This window comes from Protobothrops mucrosquamatus, unplaced genomic scaffold (genome assembly GCF_001527695.2).
Source record: "Protobothrops mucrosquamatus isolate PMUCROS unplaced genomic scaffold, P.Mucros_1.0 scaffold_277, whole genome shotgun sequence".
Lineage (NCBI taxonomy): Eukaryota > Metazoa > Chordata > Lepidosauria > Squamata > Viperidae > Protobothrops > Protobothrops mucrosquamatus.
The window spans coordinates 810,893-835,669 of record NW_015386353.1 but is presented as its reverse complement, the minus strand read 5'-3'; the positions used below and the strand labels follow the sequence as shown (position 1 = coordinate 835,669).

At 37.1% G+C, this 24,777-nt stretch overlaps 1 protein-coding gene across 1 annotated transcript in view; it reads right to left on the bottom strand.

Annotated features, from left to right (window-relative positions):
* Positions 1–428: 428 nt before the first annotated feature.
* CD82 (CD82 molecule) overlaps positions 429–24,777 on the bottom strand; it is a 71,088-nt gene continuing 46,739 nt past the window's right edge. Inside the window, exons 3-9 of the mRNA XM_015831715.1 lie at positions 22,533–22,605; positions 20,693–20,817; positions 19,360–19,434; positions 13,568–13,675; positions 7,539–7,727; positions 3,901–3,984; positions 429–2,471 (exon numbers count right to left, since the gene is read on the bottom strand). Coding sequence (XP_015687201.1) covers positions 2,394–2,471; positions 3,901–3,984; positions 7,539–7,727; positions 13,568–13,675; positions 19,360–19,434; positions 20,693–20,817; positions 22,533–22,605 — 732 coding nt within the window. The 3' untranslated portion in view covers positions 429–2,393. The remainder of the gene's footprint in view (positions 2,472–3,900; positions 3,985–7,538; positions 7,728–13,567; positions 13,676–19,359; positions 19,435–20,692; positions 20,818–22,532; positions 22,606–24,777) is intronic.

Here is a 24,777-nt window from a genome sequence, read left to right as displayed (position 1 = left end):
CAGTTTTAGAAGCTTGGCAAAAAGTAATAATAAAGAAAATGTTAACTAGTTATCAAAACTTTTTTCTTTCCTTTTAATTGTGATTCTATCCTATGAGATATACTATATCACATTTTCTTTGGGCAGATATTTCTGAACTTATCTAGATCAATAGAAGTCTCTTTTGCTTCTTCTCATTTAGCATCAGTAGGTTAGGACTAGAGCAGGGAGGCACCACACATAAGAGAACATCAGGGAAGAGTCATTGTTTGAAATATGCTGCTATAACTTATTGTGGCCAATCCAGTTCTATTGCCCAACAAATACTCATTAACACAAGTACTCTTGCTGAGGGCAGGAGATCCCCATTTGCATCATTAGCATCCTAAACAAAGATAGGTGGACGTCACAACAAAAATGAAGATAGAAGTGTTTTGTGTTTTTTTTTAAGCAAATGTTTTATTACTGAAATACCCACCCATTATTTGTTAAATCTGTACATGCATTTGTTTCATTTGGAAGTGGTTTCTAAAAACAAAAAAAAACCTCCAAAATGACTCATATGTTCTTCTGTTCAGAGCTGAAGCCAAGAGAACAAGAACCATCATATAAACACCTTATCAGTGAAGTTTATCAAATGAAGCACAAAGTGATGCCTATACAGCCTAACGTTACAATCCATTCAAAAATTAAACAAAGACTGGTGGATGGTGACAGTAGGACAAGAACCAACCTGGACCATTATTTCCAATAAAATGACCAATGTTTGCTAGAATGTTAATGTGAAATGATTCAAGTGATGGACCCTGGAACATCCTTCACAAATCGTCCAACTGTCTTACTGCACAAAATCTAGCAAAATGATAATAATCACCTCTTGTTATAGTGAAGAAATTGTAATATTTGAAAGGTAGGGAAGCATGGGAATGCAGGTGCTCTTAACTAGATTTGGTCTCTAGATTATCTCAGACCCATTTCATTCTCCCTCAGTAGACAAAGATCGAGTTTCCTATTTGCAAAAAGTATCTTCTGTGCTGTGAGATGATGGAACGTAGCATTCATGGTTTGATCTATACATTAATAATTGTTAATGTAAGGAACTTGTAGTTTTGGGCATGTAACTTTTCCTGGTTGCCTTCTTTGGCACACCTCAAATGGAAGCTCTCCATGCAAAATCAGAGCCATGGTGTCAGGAGAGAATGCTAATCATGCTGTGACTACAATTTTGACTTTCTTTTTCACAGTTTTACGTACTAGCAGCCTTTCCTTAATCTGGAAGGAGAGATTTCCCTTAGAAAACCAGGTTGCTTCCTTGCATTCACCTTAGAATAGATGCTCGGATGGCTTTTGAATAGAGAAGCATCTCCCAGTAAAAATATCAACAGTAAGTTCTTCACAGTGACTCCTGCAACATGGGTTCTGGTGGCAACTACAGTGACTCCAAGGTCACATGATCCCCACCCAGGGAGGCAAGAAGAGCTATGTACTTTCCTTGGTACATATAAACTAAAGGCCAGAAAAAGTGTTCCCTGCCACTATTGGCATGAAGAATAATCAATTCTGTATAAGTTCACCATAACCAAGAGAAGACAAAATTACAGAAGATTCATGTTAATGTGAGTGGAAATATATATGGTCTCCATCATCACCACAAATGAAGTTGGCAAACCAGGAGCAGATGACAGAGAGCCAGGACAGATTCATCCTTGGAGATGCAGTCACTAAAATGTCTCCAATGTAATGGACTCCCAAAGAAAGGAGTATGGCAGAAATGATAAAAAATGATATCAGATTTTCTATACTATACATCCCTGGTCAAAAGGTAAATGGTGGTATTTTAAGCTTGGTGCCTTACAGTCCAATTCTTGATCTGGCTGGTGTCAATTCAATAGATCAGAGGAACTGAAGCTAAAAAAGATAGAGGCATCAGGTTCATTTTAGAGGAGAGAATGTTCCTCTCTACAGCGTGTATTTCTAAAAGCATGTGATTAAAAAAATATCAAACCACAACAGCTAAAGCTTCCCCCCCCCTCCAACTCTTCCTCAATGAACAATATAAGGATTATGTACATATAGCAAACAGCTGCAACAACTGGAAATATGGGAATACTCTAAGCTTAAGTCACAATTGACAAATGTGGATAAAAGGAAGGGAAGGAAGAGGTGCTGACAATAAAGGTGCAGGGTATCTCACAAGGAGAAGAAGATTTAAATGGCCTGTTTCATAAAAGAACAGTCAGGAGATAAAAGGAGGCTGCCCAAGCCCCTGGTCCCTCAAATAATTCGTCAATGCAGCACAACCTAATTGAACTGCAGCAACACTGCAGAGTTGTCACCAGAGGGATGAAGACAGTCTGGGTTTAAGAAAGGGACATTCCATGTGTTCTGGGGCAGCTCTCAAGACCAGCAGTCTCTCAGTACTTGGGCACTTTGGTGTAGTCTTCAGTGTGAATGTTCTTGCAGAGGCAGATAGAGAGCACCATTCCCAGCAACTGCAAGAGAAAAAGGAGGAAGGATGAAAAGGCTGATCTTTTGTACTTATAAAGAAAGGGGGAATCCCCTGGACAGAATTTAGCTTTTCAGCGATTGTTCAGATTTAGACCAAACACACTTTTATAAGGGAACCTAAGATAAAGTCTAAGTGCATTTTCGGTTTTATCTCAACACCCTTTGCCTTCTCAGTCTTCTTGGTTCTCCTCCTCCCGTCAAAACTGCAGCTATAAGCTCCTCCAGAGAGGGAGCTACATTTTGCTAGCATTACTGTGAGAAACACTTCTGTTCTTGGATGAGTTTTGCTACAGTTAGTTCTTGCTTACTGACGGTCATTGGGACTGGGAGCCCCATTGCTAAGCAATGCATTCATAATGTGGGGCATAATATGACTGCACCAATTTATGATGATAGTTCCAGTAGTTCCACTAATAGCTGGGAACTGTTGAGCGAAGCCTATGAGGTTGCAGCGTTCCACAGTCACATAATTGCCATCTGCAATCTCCTGCCAGATTCTCCACTCACTTTGCTTGTTGGAAGCTGGCACAAATAGTGATCACATGACCACAGGATATTGCACTTTGTAATTGTGTGCAGGTTGCTGAGCACCCAGATAGTGACCACATGATTGTCAGATGCTGCAATGAACACAACTATAAGGACCCCTTCCAAGTACCCTTTGTTCAGCATCAACTTTGAACAGGCACCGAATGAGTGGACTGCTGCATTTAGTTTCATATGTTTAATAAAATGTTCCAAATAAAAATGTGAGAAGCAGCTAATGAACCATATTCAGCCTGCCGTGATCAATATACTCAATTTGTCATCATGTTGGAATATGTCTGGACAAAACAACAGCATCAACAGTTAGGAATTCATACATAATAAAAATGGAAATAAGAAACCTGCTGAGATGAAATAAACCTCAATCAGCCACGGGAGATAGAACGATCATTCTAATTGAAAGACTACTACAGAAAAGACGTAGATGGAACAAATAACCAGACCTCCTCGGATATTTTTGTCCATTGGTTTGGATCTGTTTACATCTGGTTCACCTTCTCTCTCATTTCCCCTTTTGCATCTTTGTTTTAAATCATAAACAATATTGCTAGTGTGAATAAATTGAAGCCAGGGGAAAAACATTTAATCAAAGCTATCCTCTTTAAAAGGCTCCAATCGTCAGATACCATCTAGATTTTTAAAAATTAAATTAAATTTATTTTTAGCCAAGACATAATAAAAAATAAAGAATAGAAAGGGTGACTCATATTTTTTTTGAAAAACTGATTAATTTCCACCAAGTACTATGTATTCACAGGCCAAGGAGCCAATATATTATACATCTGGAGAATATTTTGTTTTGTTTGTAATTACAAACAGCCACGAGCAAAAAGGCTTTTTACAAAATGCAGGAAAATGAACACCTACCTCAATGACTGCAACCCCCGTGCACACTCCAAGGATGACGCCAAGGTTGTCTTGCAACCAATTCTGCACACCTTTCATACATCCCTGGAGGATAAGTACCACATCTGATTTACCAAGATTGTAAGATTATGGATAATACTTAGGACAATATTATTTATTAGGATAATAAAGCAGGACAATGTTATCGAGTTAGAACATGAGTACTTTTGAAATCTTTTCTACTTATAATGGCTATTTTGGATAAGGCCAAAAGAAATTAGTTATTATTTTCTCTTTAGTCCAGGGATTCTCTATTTCTGACAAACAGGGATTTTTCCAGAATATCTTATTTCCTTATTGCTGGCTTATGGCCCAATTAGAGTCCTAAGGGACGTTGGACACTGAATTTGAACCATACCCATCAGAAATACTTCTGCACTAGGGGAAACAGCAGCACTTACGGTATATATTCCAAGTTAAAAGCTAAATTTTGGAGCCAATAAATTAAACTTAAGAACTGCATATTGTAAAAATCTATTCCAGGATTTTGTCACCAAAAGCCATTATTAGGATGTGTTTTGGAAACTCACAAAGTATACTGCCAAGATAACAGCAATGCCAAGACTTTTGTCTTGGAGTATACACTATGTCTGTAAACATAGCCATTTATTCTAATGGATGCATTTTTAAAATCAGAACTGTGTACAAACAAATAGTTAGCTACATACATGAATGACCGACAGACAGGAGAGACTGAGGCAAATAAAGTGGACTTCAAAACTGCCTCCAAGAATTAAAATGAAAGATAAAAAGGCAGTCAAGATGTACTCTCAGAATGATGGGTGGGTGGGTGAATGAGCAGTCTGTAATCATGTCAAGGAGATAATAATAATAATAATAATAATAATAATAATAATAATAATAATAATAATAATAATAATAATAATAATAATAATAGTAGTAGTAGTAGTAGTAGTAGTAGTAGTAATAATAATAATAATAATAATAATAATAATAATCGCCTTGGGTGCAATCCCAAAACAACTGGAGCACCACTTGAACACCATTGGCATTGACAAATTTGCCATTAGTCAATTGCAAAAGGCAGCCTTACTAGGAACTGCTTCCATCCTGCGATGATATCTGTAATACCATCAAACATCCACATCTGCCTATCCCAGGTCCTTGGTAAGGACTTGATAGGTAGACAAAAATGCCAAATCCAGTCTGAACATCTGGCTGACTGTCTGAATAATAATAATAATAATAATAATAATAATAATAATAATAATAATAATAATAATAATAATAATAATAATAATAATAATAATAATAATAATAATAAGTAGTAGTAGTAGTAGTAGTAGTAGTTGGAAGGGACCTTGGAGGTCAACTAGTCCAACCCCCTGCTCAGGCAGGAAACCCTATACCATTTCGGACAAATGGCTGTCTAGTCTCTTCTTAAAAACTTCCAGTGTTGGAGCATTCACCGCTTCTGGAGGAAGGTTGTCCCACTGGTTAATTGTTCTAACTGTCAGGAAGTTTCTCCTTAGTTCTAGGTTGCTTCTCTCCTTGATTAGTTTCCATCTGTTGCTTCTTGGCCTGCCCTCAGGCGCTTTGGAAAATAGCTTGACTCCCTCTTCTTTGTGGCAGCCCCTGAGATATTGGAACACTGCTATCATGTCTCCCCTCGTCCTTCTCTTCGTTAAACTAGACATACCCAATTCCAGCAACCGTTCCCTATGTTTTAGCCTCCAGTCCCCTAATCATCTTTGTTGTTCTTCTCTGTACTCTTTCTAGAGTCTCAATATCTTTTTTACATCGTGGTGACCAAAACTGGATGCAGTATTCTAAGTGTGGCCTTACCAAGGCATTGTAAAGTGGTATTAATACTTCACGTGATCTTGATTCTATCCCTCTGTTAATGCAGCCTAGCACTGTGTTGGCTTTTTTGGCAGCTGCAGCACACTGCTAGCTCCCCTATACTATACCTGTACATTTGGTTTTTCTTGCCTAAATGTAGAAGCTTACTTTTTTCACCATTGAATTTCATTTTGTTAGATAGCACCCAGTGTTCAAGTCTGTCCAGATCCTTCCGGTCAGCCAGCTACGAATCCATCTGGTGGTGATGCTGTCTAACCCACATTTTTCTATCTTATCAAGTAGTAGGTTGTGATCTACTTTGTCAAATGCCTTACTGAAGTCCAAGTAAATTATATCTACAGCATTCCTCTGGTCCACTAATTTTGTCACTTGGTCAAAGAATGCTATAAGATTTGCCTGGCATGATCTGTTTTTGACAAACCCATGTTGGCTTTTAGTAATGACTTTGTTTGCCTCTAGGTGTTCGCTGATTCGTTGTTTATCTTTTCCAGAATCTTCCCAGGTATTGAGGTCAGGCTGATAGGTCTGTAATTTCCTGGATCCTTTTTTCCCCCTTTTTTGAAGATGGGAACTACATCAGCTCTTTTCCAGTCCTCTGATAGTTCCCCAGTGCTCTAGGATCTTTGAAAAATATAGTTCAGTGGTTCTGAGATCACATCTGCCAGTTCCCTGAGCACCTTGGGGTGTAATCCATCTGGTCCTGGTGATTTGAACTCGTCTAGACTGGATAGGTGCTCACTTACCATTTTCTTGCCTATCTTAACTTGTGTTTCTAATCTGTTTTTTATGGCACTATTTTTGATAGGTTGGTCTGTTTTTTCCCTTTGTGTAAAGACAGATGCGAAAAACGAGTTAAATAGTTCTGTTTTCTCCCTGTTGTTTGTCACCTTCTTGCCACTTTCACCCACCAATGGACCAATCATTTCTTTCACTTTTTTTGTTTTTTACATGTTGAAAGAAGCTTTTTTTGTTATTTTTGACTTTGGTTGCAAGTCTTAGTTCATTTTGAGCCTTAGCTTTCCTCACTTCATCTTTGCAGGCTCGGGCTATTTGCTGATACTGCAAATAACAACAACAACAAAACAACAACAACAAAACAACAACAACAACAACAACAACAATAATAATAATAATAGAGTTGGAAGGGACCTTAGAGGTCTGATAGTCCAACCCCCTGCTCAGCAGGAAGCCCTATACCATTTCAGACAAATGGTTGTCAAGTCTTTTCTTAAAAACATCCAGTGTTGGAGCATTCACAGCTTTTGGAAGCAGGTTGTTCCACTGATTAATTGTTCTAACTGTCATAAAAATTCTCCTTAGTTCTAGGTTGCTTCTCTCTTTGATTAGTTTCCATCCATTGCCTCTTGTCCTGTCCTCTTGTCCAGGTGCTTTGGAGAACAGCTCGACTCCCTCTTCTTTGTGGTAGCCCCTGAGATATTGGAACACTGCTATCATGTCACCCCTCGTCCTTCTCTTCATTAAATTAGACATACCTAATTCCAGCAACCATTCCTTATATGTTGTCCATGGTTATATTCACATACCTCTTTCAACACTTTCCCTTCAACCAGGAAGACAACTGAGATCAATTCAAAAGTCATTAAAAAGAATGCAAGATTTTATATTCTGCTCCCGAAAACCTTTCAGACCAAATGCCAAACAAAATGAAAGTGGATGGAGAAAGAGAAAGCAGGTAAATAAAAGCTGCTGGCATTTTCTCTGTTCTTTTAAAATTAAGAGATTTTGGACAGAACTTTCCTAAATGAGACACTCACCTGCTGTTTAACTGGCCAGTCATCCACTGTTGTGGAGTTGGAAATAATATCCAGGGAGCAGAAACCCACTTCGGCCGTTGAGGTAAAGGAGCCATTGGAGCAAGAACAAGGATAGAATGTCTGATTTTTTTCCTGAAGAACGGTGTTGTTTTTCCAATTTTCTGGCCCTGTCCAACCACAGCATTGCAGCTATGTTTAAAGGAAAACATCACCTTATTAGTTCCTATTCAGTGTCACAGGGCCATTTTGCCTGAGAGGATTCTTCTGCTTCTCTCTTTTGTTTAATATTATGTTTTCTTTAGTAGAACTATCTAGCTTAATAAAATTCTGTGAGCAGCTTACAATTAAAAAAAAAACAGCACTCTATTATATTCTTGTGCATTAACATGGATGACGGATTGGATTAACTTGTCCAACAAAAGGATATTGAACGTTGAAGGATGGGACTTGTACTTTGGGTGGCATGCTTATCTTTTTATGCAGAAAAAGATTGATAAAACTTTTAGAAATCATATAATAAGGGCTGCTTTGTTAAGAGTTTGGCAAAAGTATTTTTTTAAGTTTGATGTTAAGCTCCCAATTTGGGTGATACCATCACATATTTTTTTGACCATACCTAGATGTGTGGTGATGGAAGCGCCCTCATACAAAGACTTGTTGTACCAGACTGGTAGTGGTAACTGGTGCCTGAAATCAATAGAAGTTTTGAAACAGAAAAACCCAGATTTTTCTTGGCTTGTGTATGGACAAATTCAAGATAGATGGCGAACTGATAAAAAGACTATTTTTTCTACGGAAGATGGGAATTTTTTGAAACAAGTAAGGGACGGTGCCAAAGGACACATTAGAAGGATATATAATGTTTTATTAGAATTGGATTCAGAAACTGAGTTAGTTAAAGATTGTATGATTAAATGGGCCCAAAATATAGGAGAAACAATATCTATGGATACTTGGGAGCTGATCTGGGTGAGAAATGTGAAGTTTACGCAAGCTCAAAATCTACGTGAGAATTTTTATAAAATATTTTACAGATGGCACATGGATCCTGCAACTATGTCTCGCATTTATGAGAATTATGAATCCAAGTGTTGGAGGTGTGGACAACAAGACGCAACTTTTTTCCATATGTGGTGGACTTGCAAGGTTATTAAGGCCTTTTGGATAAAATTGTGGTGGAATTTACAGCAAATTTTTAAAAGAAGAATTATTTTTTCGCCTCAGTTGTTTCTCCTAGGTATTACACAAAACTTGGATGTAAAAGAAACGAATTTGATATTATATTGTTTAACTGCTGCCCGTTTGTTGATAGCTCAAAACTGGAAGAGTAAAATTTTACCTACAATGGAAGACTGGAGATTGAAAGTTTCGTATCTTGCTGAAATGGCAAAGATTTCGGCTTATTTGAAGAATTACTCAAATGAACAATTTTTATTAATATGGAGAAGATGGATTGTTTATATTCAAAAGAAGCATAGAGTGGTGGAATATAATTTAGGTTTTTAGAAAAAATTTTCTTTTTCTTTTCTTTTATATATTTTACCTACTCATGTAGAATAATATACTTTGTGGAGTTAGAGATACTAATATTTGTTTACTTATATCTGAATATTATCCTGGGATTAGGTTTGGGAAGTCCGGGGGGGTGGGGGGTGGGGGGTTTCTCATATAGCATTGTGTAGCATTTGTGATGTTTTTTTTTATGATGAAAATAATAAAAATTTTATATTGAAAAAAAAACAACAGCAAAAGTTGCAGGGACTTGCCCATGTGGTTGCCAAAAGTAAAAACTGACAAACAAAACAAACAAAAACCACACCTTCACCACAATATAGCAAAATTCACTTCCTCTACAATCTAAGGTGGTAAAACCCAAACAGCCAATGCTTTGTTAATTGATTCAGTAAATAAGATGAAGTTAGCTATTTTGTGAGTTTGGAATAAATTTGAAGAAGAAGAAAAATAGTAGCAAGTCTCATAAAAGCAGAATCATCCTCCCCATCCCATTACATTCCCTTCCTTTAGTCACATTGAAGGCAAAATACTGTATATCAAAAACTGTTATTGAGGCAGTATCTGCAGGATCCCTACATTTACAGCTGCCTTGCCAAATGCACCTTTGCATTTGGTATTAATTCTAGAGAATTCATTTCAGTCTGTACAATTAACAAAATGGTCCCTCTTTTAGAGATTTAAAATATTTTTTCTTGCCATACTAGAAAAATAAGTAGGATTGGTTTGGTTTTTTTTCTTTCCTTTAGGTAACTTTGGGAGTCATGGTTTGTAGGTTGGGCAGCCGTATACATTTATTTAATAAATAAATCTTATAATTTTCACTGTTAAGATGTGAGGTGAATGTAATATTTTGCAGCCATTATCACAATTTTTATTATTACATGCAGAATAGGTATTTCATATGAAAGCACATCCCTATATATGAAACTACTTCCCGTGTTTGGAAGTATAAGAAGTTCATTGCGATAAAACTGTGTCAGGCTAGCTTCAAATGTGCTCTTAATAAGAACTATATCAGGGGTCTTCAAACTTGGCCTTTTATGACTTGTGGACTTCAACTCCCAGAATTCCTCAGCCAGGCACATTGGCTAAGGAATTCTGGAAGTTGAAGTCCATAAGTCATAAGGGCCAAGTTTGAAGACCCCTGAACTATATGGACACCCCAAGGGCTTGTATGGAAATGGCTTTCAGATCAGCTGACAAGACTGCTGACTGTGAAGTTGCCTCCATATAAAGTCTATTAAGGATTCTATATAACAAAATGGCATTATAGTACAATGAAGCTGGATGCAACTTTTCCAGCACACTATTTGCTTGTGAGCTTTCTAGCCAGTTTCAAATGGAAGGTAGCAATTATAAAGCTCAACAAAGCCACCAAATAATAGATGCTTTCATAAAGTTGCATATTCTTCCACAAGACTGCACAGTGTCACCTGTTAGTTCTCACTCAATGGTATTCTGTAAAAAAACAGGCAGTTAGATTTCATTCTGCTTGAAGATCTCTAGATCCAATGCAGTGCCCTGAATTGCTAGTTTTTTGAAACTGTATGTTATACAGCAGGGGTCTTCAAACTTCACCCTTTTATGACTTGTGGACTTCAACTCACAGTATTCCTCAGCCAGCGTGCATGGCTGAGGAATTCTAGGAGTTGAAGTCCACAAGTCATAAAAGGGCCAAATTTGAAGACCTCTGTTATAGAGGTACTTCCCAGCCTCACTCAGAATCACCAGCTTGAGGGAGTTGGTTATTTCTTTAGCATGAAAAAGGCCAATTGTTAAGAATAGCCAGTCACCAAAAGATGGAGCTCTTCTACTATTCTCTCCTCTTAGCCTGTGGTTGAAATAGGATTATATAAAAACATAGTAAGACTTTTCATTTGTGAAGAAAGACTAAGTAGGGCTTAATTATATAATATAATGTACTATATGTAAATAAGATCCTGGTTGCTGTTGGGAATAGGATATAAATAGAAACCTGATGAAAATGGTAATAGTAATATATGCAATAGCTACAAAATGGTGAGAAAAAAATACAACTTTTGGACCAACTGAAAGTTTACTTAGTCCTAAGTAGCTAAAATGAATTTCAAGCTTATTTCCTTTGTGGTTTACAAAGACCATAACTGATGTTCTGTTCTGACTTGGAGATAGTGTACAAGTTTATTCTTTATGATAAAACACACCTTAAAAGTGGAGTCTGTGAACTAATAGCTTCAATTAAAATATCTCCAATTAGTTTAGGAAGGAAAAACAATTCATTCTCTCATGTTGAATGAATGCAATATAATCTCTATGACAAAGCGATGATAATCTGAGTGGATAGAGAACCTATTAAACACCAATGTCCAATTAACCTGACTTTATTGGTGTCAAAAGAGATTTTAAGCTACAATCCTGGTACATGCTGTCAATACCTCAGACCCCTGCCATGTCTACTAGAAGAGGCAGCAGGCCTGGAAAAAGGCTACAAATTTTCAGAAAATCAAATCATATAGTCTGCAAAGAATGATACTATCAATTTGGAGATTGTTTCTGATGTAGAGTAAGCAACTTCTCTTACCCAAGGAAAAATGCTGACTACATTTAATACAAGTCTTCAGCTATTCTTAGGTTTGTTAAAAAGTCCAAGCAAGTTCCACACCACATTTTAATACAGCTTTATTTGACTGAAGAGAAGTTATATATATGCTTTTTAATTCTCAGATGAAGGAATGGAACAGATATACAAAACAGTTTTCCTATTAGAAGGCATTCTGATTAGCAGAAAAAGGTAATTCCTGAGGGAAATTCATCCTTAATTCCGGTGTAAAGATTACATAAAGCCTTAAAAGCCAACATCTCCTTGGACTTTGAAAAAGCAGGATAGAGTAGAAAGAGCATTAATGCATTTGAACTTTGGTTTTGGAGAAGATTCCTGAGAATACCGTAGCAAAGAAAAAAAAACCCAAAAACAAATGCATCATAGAGTAACTCTGAACTCTCATTCAGACCTCAAATGATCTGGGTCAAATTATCATATATTGAATACTTTATGCAAAAGACTCTTTATAGTTCTTTTGAAAAACCTATAATGCTGGGAAAGGAAGGATAGCGAAAAAGAGAAAGGCCAATAACAAGGTAGATGCACTCAGTTAGAGCAGTGATGGGTGCATCATCGGAGAACCTGAAGGACCAGATTGGGAACAGACCATATATGATTATTAAAAGACAACATCAACTTGATGGCACATAATCCAGCTCTTTATTTAATATCCTACAAATATCTGGACCAAGTCAATATAACTGGTAACCTCTTAGAGCTAACTAGCCCCAGTCTTATGTTTTTGTTGGCTTCTTACCAACCAGATGCTGTGATAAGCTGAAACTATATTAGAGGGCACTACAGGCTACATACAGAAGAACTGGTGTTTACTGGGTAAGAATGACAGGAGTACAGAGATGGTTGCTGTCAAGAGCCATCAGTAGTAGGCAGATTATGGTGGCCACCAGTCCCAACCTCAACAATGTATACTAACTTTGTCACTGAATGATTCAAGACTCCTGGTTTATGTGAAGCCTACAATTAAAAATATGAAATAAACTGTGCCTGAATTTATAAAAAAAACTGTCTGTAGATCTTGAATGGCAACAAGTTTTCACATATGGAACTCACTAGTAAATGCGGTCACAGTGTTGAAAATGTATATATAAATACATTGCCACGATGCAGCTTTGCACCCTGTAGTAATTGAACACGTGGACAATTCCGGCATGCTTCATTTTTCTGTGGTAACACCCAAAGTAGATCTCATGTACAGGATATGCCAAACTTTACATCTGGCAAACTAAATATTGCATAATTATTCACACATGCCAATGGATCCATATTCTCCACACATGTTCAATTTGAATTGGACTAGGACTTGAGAGATTCAGGTTCAAATCTCTGCTCAAGTAAGAAACTCAGTGATCTCATCTCTCAGTCTAATCTAAGTCACAAAGAGGAAACCATGTGTACTGCCTTGAGCTTCTAAAGCAGTTAAGATGTGTAGGTTTCAATTCCACGCATCTTAAATTCCTCAAGTTGAAGTCCAAATATCTTAAACAGACCAAGTTTGAAAAACACTGCTCTAGAGAAAAGACAGGTTGTAAGTGCAGTGACTGATTATAACTTCCTCAGATATAGAACTCCATATTCTAAGCAGTGTTTGGTGAAAATAAATGTTAACAAATAAGTACCTCAACAGTACATCTGAAGAGCAATACCAGAGGAAACCAAAAAGACAGTATATTGATGACATGACCCACTATATGAAAGCAACTTGTTCCTTATATATAGAACTTTTGCTTGACTGATAAGGTTCTCTACCCACTTACTTCTGCCTGTAGCCAATCTTCAAACATCAATATTAATTTATGATTAAATTAGATGAAGACCACTGTTTAATAAGATGTTCTCATTCAAGAAAAAGCTTACTATATGTATTATTGGCAATACCACTAACTGTCTCATTAACTCTTGCATAGCAACTTACTTGTAACTGGACATAGTCCCAAGCATTTTCAAGAGTCTTATTGTTGCCATCATAAGGATCGTAATTCTGAACGAGTTCACTGACAATCCCAGACATTTCTGCTTCAAGCTAGTAAAAATAATGCAGAAAATTAATTGAGCACTGGTCTTGTAATTATTGATCCCACCTTACATTTGAAGATATATAAATTATTTCAACTTTATTCCAAAATAAGTGAATCCTTTTCCTTTTTTGCTGTAGCCCCAGATTTGTCTTCCAGCATGTCCTGCAAGTAAGAACTGGAGAGAGGGAAAGAGAAGGAGGAACAACAACAACAACATTTTTCTCAATCAATGAAAAGAAAGAAAGGGACAGGTCAGGACATTTCATTCAACACTGAAGAATTATGTTTTATTTAAAATGAACCTGTTTTTCCAAAGAACAAAGGTTGTAATCCATCCAGAGAATTCCTTTCATCTCCTCTCATGGCAGCTCTTTCTTACACACACACCCCACCCACCCACATGCACATATGAACAGCCTCAGACACCTACAGTCTGCTATCATGCTGGCTGTTCTTCGAATCTGCTGGATTGCCACATTTTTCAGGACTTCAGAAAGATGTCACCTTTTGTGGAAAAATGATAAAGCAAAGAATGTCACCCTTAAGATGCCTTAGGGATATTTTTTTCTGAAACAAGGGATGAGTTTACATGGCTTTGAAGAAATCATAGTGACATAGCTCTCTTGGAATTCAAACACAGCAAATAGGCTTAAGGTTTATTTGTATGTATCCGACCTTTGTTATTTAATAAATAACACAAGGCAGTAAACATATCCAACACACCTTCTTCTTCCTCTTTCCCCCACAACAACAATCTGAAAGAGAGTGTCTGGCCCAGAGTCACCCAGCTGGCTTTCATGGTTAAGGTGGGACTTACAGCAGGTTGCACAAGGAAAAGGCAAAAATGGCTACAACCTATGTCTAAGATGTGGTGAAATAACTGTTAGCTATTCTATTGGTATTTTAAGAATAAGTATGAATGCCTTTTGGTGCTGAGTACTAAACTCGCGGGGCTCATATTGTGGCAATTAGACAATATGGCAGCCACAGAGTAAAGAAAGAAACACAAGCAACAACAAACAAGTTCTTCTTGCAAAAGAAGAGTTGCTGCAAAATATTGCCAACTGCTACAGTTTTGGAAAGAAGGCAGCCATCTGCCTTTTTGTTTTCAGGACACACATCTGAACAAACGGCAGAAACCTCCTGCTGTGTGAGCCCAGCAAGTGTCAAGTCAGCAAAATGCAAACTCATTTCTTGAGCGATGAATGGCACAAGTGTCTGGATTACTATCTGACAACTGCAAAAACCATGTCAGACAAGAACAGTAAAACGTTTCACAATTTCCTCTTAATGAAACTGGAAATTATCACAAAGGTCAAAAAGTTTTCCATTTAAAATGAACTTTCTCGGGTTCAAGTCTATGCTTTCAATTTTTACTTTATCTACTAGTGTCAAAAACTAAGGTATACCTGATGCTGCACAGAAGAATGTAAAAAGAACACAATTTATAGTTACTTGAATATCATGCAAAGGTTTTTTTTAAAAAAATAAATAAATAAATTGCACCCTGTTAAACATAGAAGGGCATATTCTAATTGATCAGGGTGGAATTTGTCCTTTTCCACTTTATTATAATAATGAACATGATAAGAAACGCAAATGTTCCTGTCCAGCAGAGACCTACTATGATCAGGAAAAATTAATAACATTAACACAAACTCAGGACTATTTGATTTTTGAAAATGCATTAACATTAGACACTATTGGCACCAAATGAGAGAATTTCTTCTTCTTTTTTTTATTTAATGCAGTGCTTTTATTTTTCTTTCACAATGAAGTGTTGGACGTCACAATTCTCAATTTCAGGATGACTTACAAATGTTGGTTTTCTACTGTCCTATGACAACGTTAAGGCAACCTACAAAAATCTTAAATAAATTAAACCTGTAAAGTATTTTCTGAGGAACATGGAGAGCTACTCAGAGATTAATCTTTTCTTCTAATGCTGGCCCATCAGAGCAGGGGCAGATGGATGAATATGCAGGAAGCACTGGACAATTTGTGACATGTTCATCCTACATTAAATGAATTTCCCATTAACTATTTTAACAAATGGAAGTAATTTGCACAAATTGGGTACCGGCTGGTGAATTGAAGTGACTGAATCTGGGTTCAAAGAGCAGAATAACATATATTACTGAATGGTACAAACTCTACTTGGATAAAACTTAATTCAAATATTGTTTAAAATTTTATAGGGATCTCCAGTGAATCTTATAATTCATTCGATCTAAGCACAAAACACACTCATGAAGTTTTAAAGCAAGCATTATAGAGGAGGGGGAATCTAATGCCTCTATATCTCTGGATGAAAATAAAGAAACAATATATGGAATTTATTAAATTTCTCCAGCCTAAATGCAAAAATGTGGAATATGGGTCAACCCCAGTGGAAGAGGGGACAGATGGCTGCTTTCCTACCCAGCAGTCACATTGTAGTTGAAACTCAGCCCACTTTCATAATCCAGAAGACTGGGAAGGAGCACACAGTCTGGGTATTCTAAAGGTCTCCTGCCAACAGAATCTCCATTAAGTTTCCTCAGACGTTTCCCCACAGTAGGCAAAACAAGAAGAAAAACGAGACTTCATCAATCCCTGTTATTAAAGCAAGCCTGAAGAAACACTGCCACACGTAGCCTTCCATCTTTACTGCACAGATGCTAAAACCAAAACCTTGATGGAAGAAAAAAAAAGAAAAGAAATGAGTGATAGAGGCAATTTAAATCTACTGCCAGGAAGAACCCGTACAAAACCTTCCAGATTTCACAAGTAGAATTTCCCAATGACTGCTCACTTTTTCCAACATTATGCATTATTGAAAGTTCTCCTCACTAGGCTACACACATACTTGAATTCATTACTCTGCATTGCCACATTGTTTTGTTCTGCAAGTCAAGATATTGGGCGGAAGGGGTCTAAAAATGTACAATTGTCTTTAAAAGTCTAAAAATGTCTTTAATTTAAACTAAAGTTTAAGTTTGATTACTCCTTCAGTTCTAATGTTATTATCAGATATTTACTTTACCTCCATTATACATTAACTTGCAAAAAAGGTTGTAGAAAAATTAGTACATTTTTGAACAAAAATTGCTATGTATTCTATATGTAATTTTGCACCAAAACAGTTTTTACTCAGATTTCAGTATGCTTTTCAGATTAATATTAGCATTTCTTTCTTCATTAGAGGTTGCAGCACAACATTCATAAAATTGTAAATACTGAAGTATACTGTTATCTCTTTTAATAATAATAATAATAATGATAAAGTTGGAAGGGACCTCGGAGGTCATCTAGTCCAACCTCCTGCTCAGGCAGGAAACCCTATACCATTTCGGACAAATGGCTGTCCAGTTTCTTCTTAAAAACTTCCAGTGCTGGCGCATTCACCGCTTCTGGAGGCAGGCTGTTCCACTGGTTAATTGTTCTAACTGTCAGGAAGTTTCTCCTTAGTTCTAGGTTGCTTCTCTCTTTGGTTAGTTTCCATCCGTTGCTTCTTGTCCTGCCTTCAGGCGCTTTGGAGAATAGCCTGACTCCCTCTTCTTTGTGGCAGCCCCTAAGATATTGGAACACTGCTATCATGTCCCCCCTCGTCCTTCTCTTCGTTAAACTAGACATACCCAATTCCAGCAACCGTTCCTTATATGTTTTAGTCTCCAGTCCCCTAATCATCTTTGTTGCTCTTCTCTGTACTCTTTCTACAGTCTGAACATCTTTTTTACATCGTGGTGACCAAAACTGGATGCAGTATTCCAAGTGTGGCCTTACCAAGGCATTGTAAAGTGGTATTAATATTTCACGTGATCTTGATTCTATCCCTCTGTTAATGCAGCCTAGCACTGTGTTGGCTTTTTTGGCAGCTGCAGCACACTGCTGGCTCATATTTAAATGATTGTCCACTAACACTCCGAGGTCCCTCTCGCAGTTACTACTATTGAGCAAGGTACCCCCTATACTATACCTGTACATTTGGTTTTTCTTGCCTAAATGTAGAACCTTACTTTTTTCACCATTAAATTTCATTTTGTTAGATAGCGCCCAGTGTTCAAGTCTGTCCAGATCCTCCTGTATCCTAAGCCTGTCTTCTGGAGTGTTGGCTATTCCTGCCAGCTTGGTGTCGTCTGCAAATTTGATGAGTTCCCCATCTATCCCCTCATCCAGATCGTTGATGAAGATGTTGAAGAGGACTGGGCCCAGAACAGAGCCCTGGGGCACCCCAGGTTTGCGAAGTGCAAATTAATTAAGGTTACATTAAAATTAAAATATAAACTCAACATTCAAGAATCTGAAAGACAGTTTTGCAGCCGAATAAGTGAAATGGCAATCCATTTTTCCTGGTCTTTTGTTGTCTCTGGACATTAAAGGCAAAATTCATTTCCTTTCTTGTTTGGAAATTTAAATTCTACACAAGCTATATATAACATCTCAAAATAGAAAATATGGGTACGGAGATTACTAAGATTATAAACCAAAAATTAGAGGTTCTTCCTAAGAAACGGGATAGTGGAAAGAAGCATATTATAAGAAAGAAAAGTGGTCTGAATGCTTTATTCACATATTTCAAGCCTGCAGATTGTATTATTTTTATTTGTTCATTCCTGCAGTGAATTTTGTCCATTTATACTTCATCTAGAAACCTACCTTTTTGCCCAAATTAAACTTTATTTGATCAGTTTCTTACCTAAAGTTCTCAGGATCTCATTTACTGTAGTGGTTTTCACTTCTGAACTGTTGTACAGTTTGTATTTTAAATTTGAATTTTGTACAATTTCACCTCTTGTTGAATTGAACTTGTATTACTTTTAATGGAAAACACTTAAAACATGTAATAAATAGTGAAAAATAGATCCAGTATTTCTATTAATGTTTACCCAGATTCCTTGTCCAACGCAACTGTATATAACAAGCAAGAAACTAGTTATTCATTATTTCCCAGCTTATTAGTATATCTTTTAAGCAAAGAGGGCTTTGGGCAATTAAACATTATTAAACTCTAGATGATTAGTAAAAATAGCTATTGAAAAAAAAACCCTTCTTAAATTCTATAAAGTATTTACAGTTAGTTGGTATCTATATTTTATTTTCTTTTTTCTATTATTTGCTATTTAATTATTGATATTAGTTCCTATTTTAAGAATGACCGTAAGCTGTTTTGAAAACAGGAATTCAACTACCCCTCTTTAAAATTACATGTTTTGTTTCTTTTCTTTTCCTTTTTTTTTTTTTTTGCTTATTTTTCTAAGTACATATTAAGAAATTCAAAAATATGCAAAGAATAAACCAGAAAAGTCAGTTTTGGTTAAGTCGCAGCTAATATTTATAGTTCTGTGATTTTTGCCATTGTAAATGGTTGTAACAGAAAGTACCAGATTATCAGTCATATAACATTTTTCCATCTAACAGGAACAAATCAGATACTAACATTAAAACACCGGTTTTATTTTTATTACTTCATGCAAAAACAAAGAACGGTAGCAATCCCAACCCAAATGAAGAATGTCAGATTGAAGTTAGAGAAGAGTGTTTTTTTTAAAAAGAACAATGACTTCATTGTGATATTTGCTGAAAAACTGCATGTCTAAATGTTGTTTATAAGTCATTACTTGGAAAAGCATTAAGAATCAGAACAACAACAACTCAACCTTAGCAAGGAAACAGGGAAATGAAATTGGGAAAGAAAAGTGTCACTTACTGCATTCCTCTGGAAATAGATCAGCAGGCCGGCGGCTATTTGGGCTATGAGGATCAGCAACAGGCAAGTAAAATACTGCAAAATAGAGAGCATTTCTCACATTTGGCACACTAATACTTGGCATACAGGTAGTCCTCAACTTACAACAGTTCGTTTAGTGACCATTCAAAGTTACAACAGCACTGAAAAAAGTGACTGATGACCATTTTCCACACTTACAACTCTTGTAGCATCCCCACAGTTACATGAATAAAATTCAGATGCTTGGCAACTGGCTCATACTTATGACAGTGTCCCGGGGTCATGTGATTACCTTTTGTGACCTTCTCACAAGCAAAGTCAATGTGGAAGCCGGATTCATTTATCAATTGCGTTACTAACTTAACAACTGCAGTGATTCGCTTAACAACTATGACAAGAAAGGTCGTAAAATGGAGCAAAGCACAATTAACTGTCTCATTTAGCAACATAAATTTTGGGCTTGTGGTCGTAAATTGAGGACTTTCTGTATTACCTCAGAGGTGAAGTTTTTCAAAGGGTGTGTGTGTGTGTCTTACGGAATACAGTATAAACAGATGTAATAGGAAGTTTCAGCTCCAAAGCCAGAATGCTTTCTTGCCAGGAGCCCAGTGAGTATCTGCTGATGTATCTGAAGGAGATTTATTTCCATTTTCTGCCTGTCTGAGCACAATAAGGTAACAGGATTTGCTAAGCTTGCTTCCATGAGGTGTTTTAATGGAAACCTGGCACAGGTTTAGACAGGGTAGCTGAACAGGTCTAAAATAGTGCCAGAGTCTCTAACTGATCTTTTCCATCCTCCCTGAACATCCCAGACTTTCAGTCTTTCTCTGAAGAAAGTCTCAGTTTAACCCTGGAAGACATTGTGTGGGGTGGGATTGCAACCTTCTGCCTCTACTAGAAGATCCCTCCCCACAATTAAAGACAGGGCAATTCTGGCAATCTTGGAATGATTATAAGAAACAGACTATTTTTTCACCTTCTTTAAAACTAAAGATGGCAAATGCAAATATGCAAAACCTAACAAATCAACAAGAACTCAATAACAAACAAAACAGCAACATCAAAATCAGCAAGGAGTTTGAAAATTGGACATCAGAAAGACTGTAAGAGAGGGTATGCAGAAAGCTTTTCTTGGGAAAGTATTCCACCATCAGGTTGCAATCAGAGAATGGGCTCCTTGTGTAATAACTTCCAAAGACATACGGTATATACTGAGATGCCACAGATGTGGCAACACATGCATGTCTTCTGTGCTTTCTACATGCTTCTCTGTCACAGAAAGACTTTACCAGCATCTACATGTACTGCTTACCAGTCCCAAGAGGCAGCGAATCTCATTGACTGCTCCAACACAGCCCAGGAACCCCATTAACATGGTAAGAGCTCCTACTCCAGTAAGAATATATGCTCCAACTTTTGAAGTTGTTGATGAGGTCTCTGTGGAAAACCCAAGGGAAAAAACTACATATAACAGATGCACATTTATTATGTTCCAGCAAAGTAAGATTAATTGTTCAAGAGAGATAAAGCACTCTACTTTAAGTTCTGTAGCCAAGAAATCAAAGCACTGGACAACAAACAGCTAAATCCTGTTACATGGACATATTGTGCTGGGAACTGAGCACTCACTTATTGGTCATGTGACAGTGAGGAGATGAACACAAAGCTGTATTTTAAAAAGGTGGTCCAGGGAGAGGGAAGGAATTGACCCAGAAAAATGGGAAGAGGATGAAAATGCATTTTTGTGTTCCAGGAAGTGAAAACATAGGCCCCAATTGGTAGGTTTGCTGACTTGGGAATACTGGTTAGTACCTTAGACTTTAATACAACAGGAAAATATTATTAGCCATGGTTGGAAGTTGCATATCTTTCCCAGATCTTACATAGTGATAAATTCTTATTGATTCTTGTATCCCCAAGTATTGGCCATGCTGGTTGGGGTTGATATAATATCCAGTTCAAAATGTGGTAGGATTACTACATATAACGCACCTTTGACTTAAAACACATGTGAAATATTTAGTAATGTTCTGTTTTTAAGATCTTCAACTTTAGCACAGTACCCAGTTGGAAATTCTACACACTTTGAAAAGTTTGTCCCGCCAAATGGTGCTGCCTTTTCAACAAAGCATCCTAAGCAGAAACTTCAAGACCACCCTTGCAGAAAAGCAGTGCCTCAGCTGGGCTCTTGATCTGTAGCACTTCTTGGTTTGTCGAGAAAAATTTCCCAGACTTTGCTGGCATAAGGCTACTAATTTCTATTCCCTCGTGTAGCATTTTCCCCTACTTTTTTTTTTCTGGGAAAAATTCCAGACTAACACAAGAGGGAGGTCTTTTTGGCAACAAAATGGAATGCCCTGCTGTGTCAAGTTCCTTCCCAAACTCTCTATTAAGGTTACCAGGGAAAAAAAGGGGAGGAGAAAACAAGAGAGTTGCAAAAAAAAAAGGAGTCCATCTGGAAATCTCTGGGAAGGAAACAGGAAACACTGCATGTACAGTCTGATTACAAGATAGAAGAAGAAAACTTTTTTTAAAAAAAGAAAAAAAAGGGTGCTCACATATTAAAGGCTCCAAGAATACAGTAGCAGTAACTGCATTACTTTGATCAGATCACAAGAGAAAACCAGATCATATTCCAACTCTGGTTTTTTTTTTACTTTTTAAAAATGTATACGAGTATTAAAGGGAGAGGGAAAAGGGACACAGCTTAATTCAACTTGCCACTTTTGTTTCTGGCTAATTCTTCCTTATAGATTACACTGCAGAAGTGATCCAGCTAAGAATAGTTAGCTATGCAAATATAGAAAGCAGAAATAGCACATAGAGTTAACAGGCAAATAGCTTCTTTTTAAATTATCATGAAATCTGCCAGCTTCTCAAAACTCCCCTCACATTTCTGCTAAAAAGGGTGAAAATTATCATGAAAAGAATTTTTCAAGGATAATGCCCTTGGTCTGACCTGATGTAGCCTCACACAAAAAAGCTGATTAGCTCTAGAAAGCTTTTCTAAATCTAGCAGGAAGCCATCCCTGCTTTGGACTAAGATCTAAAGATTGACTGCTCTTTAGATGTGCAATACTTCCTTTTAGAATTTACTTTCAAAGGCAAGAAAAATATACATGAATCAATAGGAAACTTAAACATTGTCTTACGTAGAACTGAAATGAAGCTTGTTTTGTCAACCAAAATCCATATTCCAAAACCTAGGATGACAGCACCCAGGATCTGGAAAAGAAAAATCAGTTACTTAAAGAGATCATACTAATCTTAAATTTTGTTTCATGAATTCGTATAACAGTTTTAATGAGAAGAGTCTCCAAAACAGCACACAGAAACAAAACCTAAAATGTGAACCATGGGAAAAAAATGGAAATAAGGTTACAAAGTACAAAAAGTCATAGCTTCTTTGGTTTCATGCCTTTATCAAAATTATTTCTACAAAGGGTCAGGGTGAAGCATTTCCAGTAGTAAAAGACTGATGGTGACTATGAAAATGCACTGTTTTGTAAGGAGGGGGAAAATGTATTTGGTCTTTCCAACACATGTGACAAATATATTGAACCCAGTCACGTCTTGCATAGCAGAACTGTGATGCATAGACATAATTAAAAATAGGAATGGTCACCGACTTGGCACTTAATCAACCAGTCAAACTTACAACTTTGCCAGAACCCTTCCAATTTTCTCACCAGATCAGGCCAAGCATTCTTTTTAACATAAAATTAAAAATTGGGGAAAAAAACAATTACTCCCTGCCATTTTTCTATTGTCATATCACAGTTCTTCTCTCTTCCCACTCCCCACCCCCCCATTTCTTGGCTTCCATACAAATGTTTCCGGGCACTCAGGAAAATCCCTATTTATGATGTGCAATTCAATAAAAGTAGAATATTTCTGTGGGTTACCATTCCATTCAGCCTTTTTAGCCAGTGAAGCTTCCCTGTTCCTCTGTTAAAGAGTGACATGAATGCCTAAACAGAAGTATAAACTGATTTAAATGAGTGGAGAAGTGTGCTTTAATTTTTTACATGAATAGCCAATCCACCATGCAAGCCTTCTCAAACAGCATACAATGTCACACAGGTACAAACTCATATGTTCAGTGAGAATCAGATTCAAGTTTAAAAGGAAGCAAATGACCAGCTGTATGCAAGGAATATAAATCCTTCCATTCCCCACCATCCAGTCAGAGCTAAAGAAGCTTCTTGGATGAGAAGCAAAACATCTTCAAAGAAAAACAAGGAAGTCCAGTTGCCTCTTGAAAAAGCACCTTTGGGACAACCATGTTCTGGATGACTGAGAATCTCCATAGACATTCAAGTTTATAATTTGCTATGCACCTCTATTTTTAAGACAGAAAAATTAGATGACAAGCTTTGTGCATAGGCTTAACAACACTCCACAGGTTCTCAAATGCATGCATGTAAAATAAGTTTATCAGGCCATCCTTTCTCTTTCTAGCATGTCATTAAATCTCAGACCAATTACTATGCTTATAATGAAGTACACAATAGGGCTACAGCCTTTGTATAAATGATAAGAATACAAGGAAACAGCTAAAGGAGGACTAAATAAGGCCCTCCATGTATAATTGTATAGAAACAGGAAGCAGCTCTGCAGTCCCTTACAAAGAATACATACGCTAAATATTTGCCTACCAACTAAATTCAATGAGGCTACAAATCATACAACAGTCATACCAGCAGTAAATCCCGTGGCACAGTGCCACGTCTTGGCAAGCAGATTGCAAACACACTGCAGTGCTGCAGTGTGCTGTAAATGGCTGCCAGCTGGCAATCTCCACCCAACCTCAGAAGTTGCCATCAGCACAGTTGAGAACAGGGCAGCAATTATTATGCTGCTATAATCCATTTTTGCTCAGCTAATCACAAAACATTCCTGGGGATGGATAAATAAATCTGGACAATTCTATAGACTTCCATGTCAAAACAGAGTTCGGCTGCAAGACAAGAGAGACCTCAACAAGGGAGGAGTCCCAATTCTTTCACCAGAAGATAAAAGTCAGAATTTCTTTGTATTATGCCTCCTCTGTATAAGGGATGAATAATATCAAAACTGACAACTGTTAAATTGTATTCCAGGGTTTATTTTATGATTAAATAGGAGCATCGGGATTTTGAAAATGGTTTCTTAGAAGGAATAGTAAAGAAAAATAAGAGAGATCTTGTCTTTAATAGGTTTGACAAAACTAATAGTACAAGAGAGCTGTTGCACTCCAAGAGACATCAGAAAGGATCCATCTCAACAGAAACCAAGAGAAAAGTGTACCCTGATCCTTTTTACTCCCTCCAACCTGGATTCCCAAATCTTGCTCTCCTTCCTTATTCCCATGATTAGGAGACTCCGCTCTGGGAATTGTAAAATTCCAAATGAGGA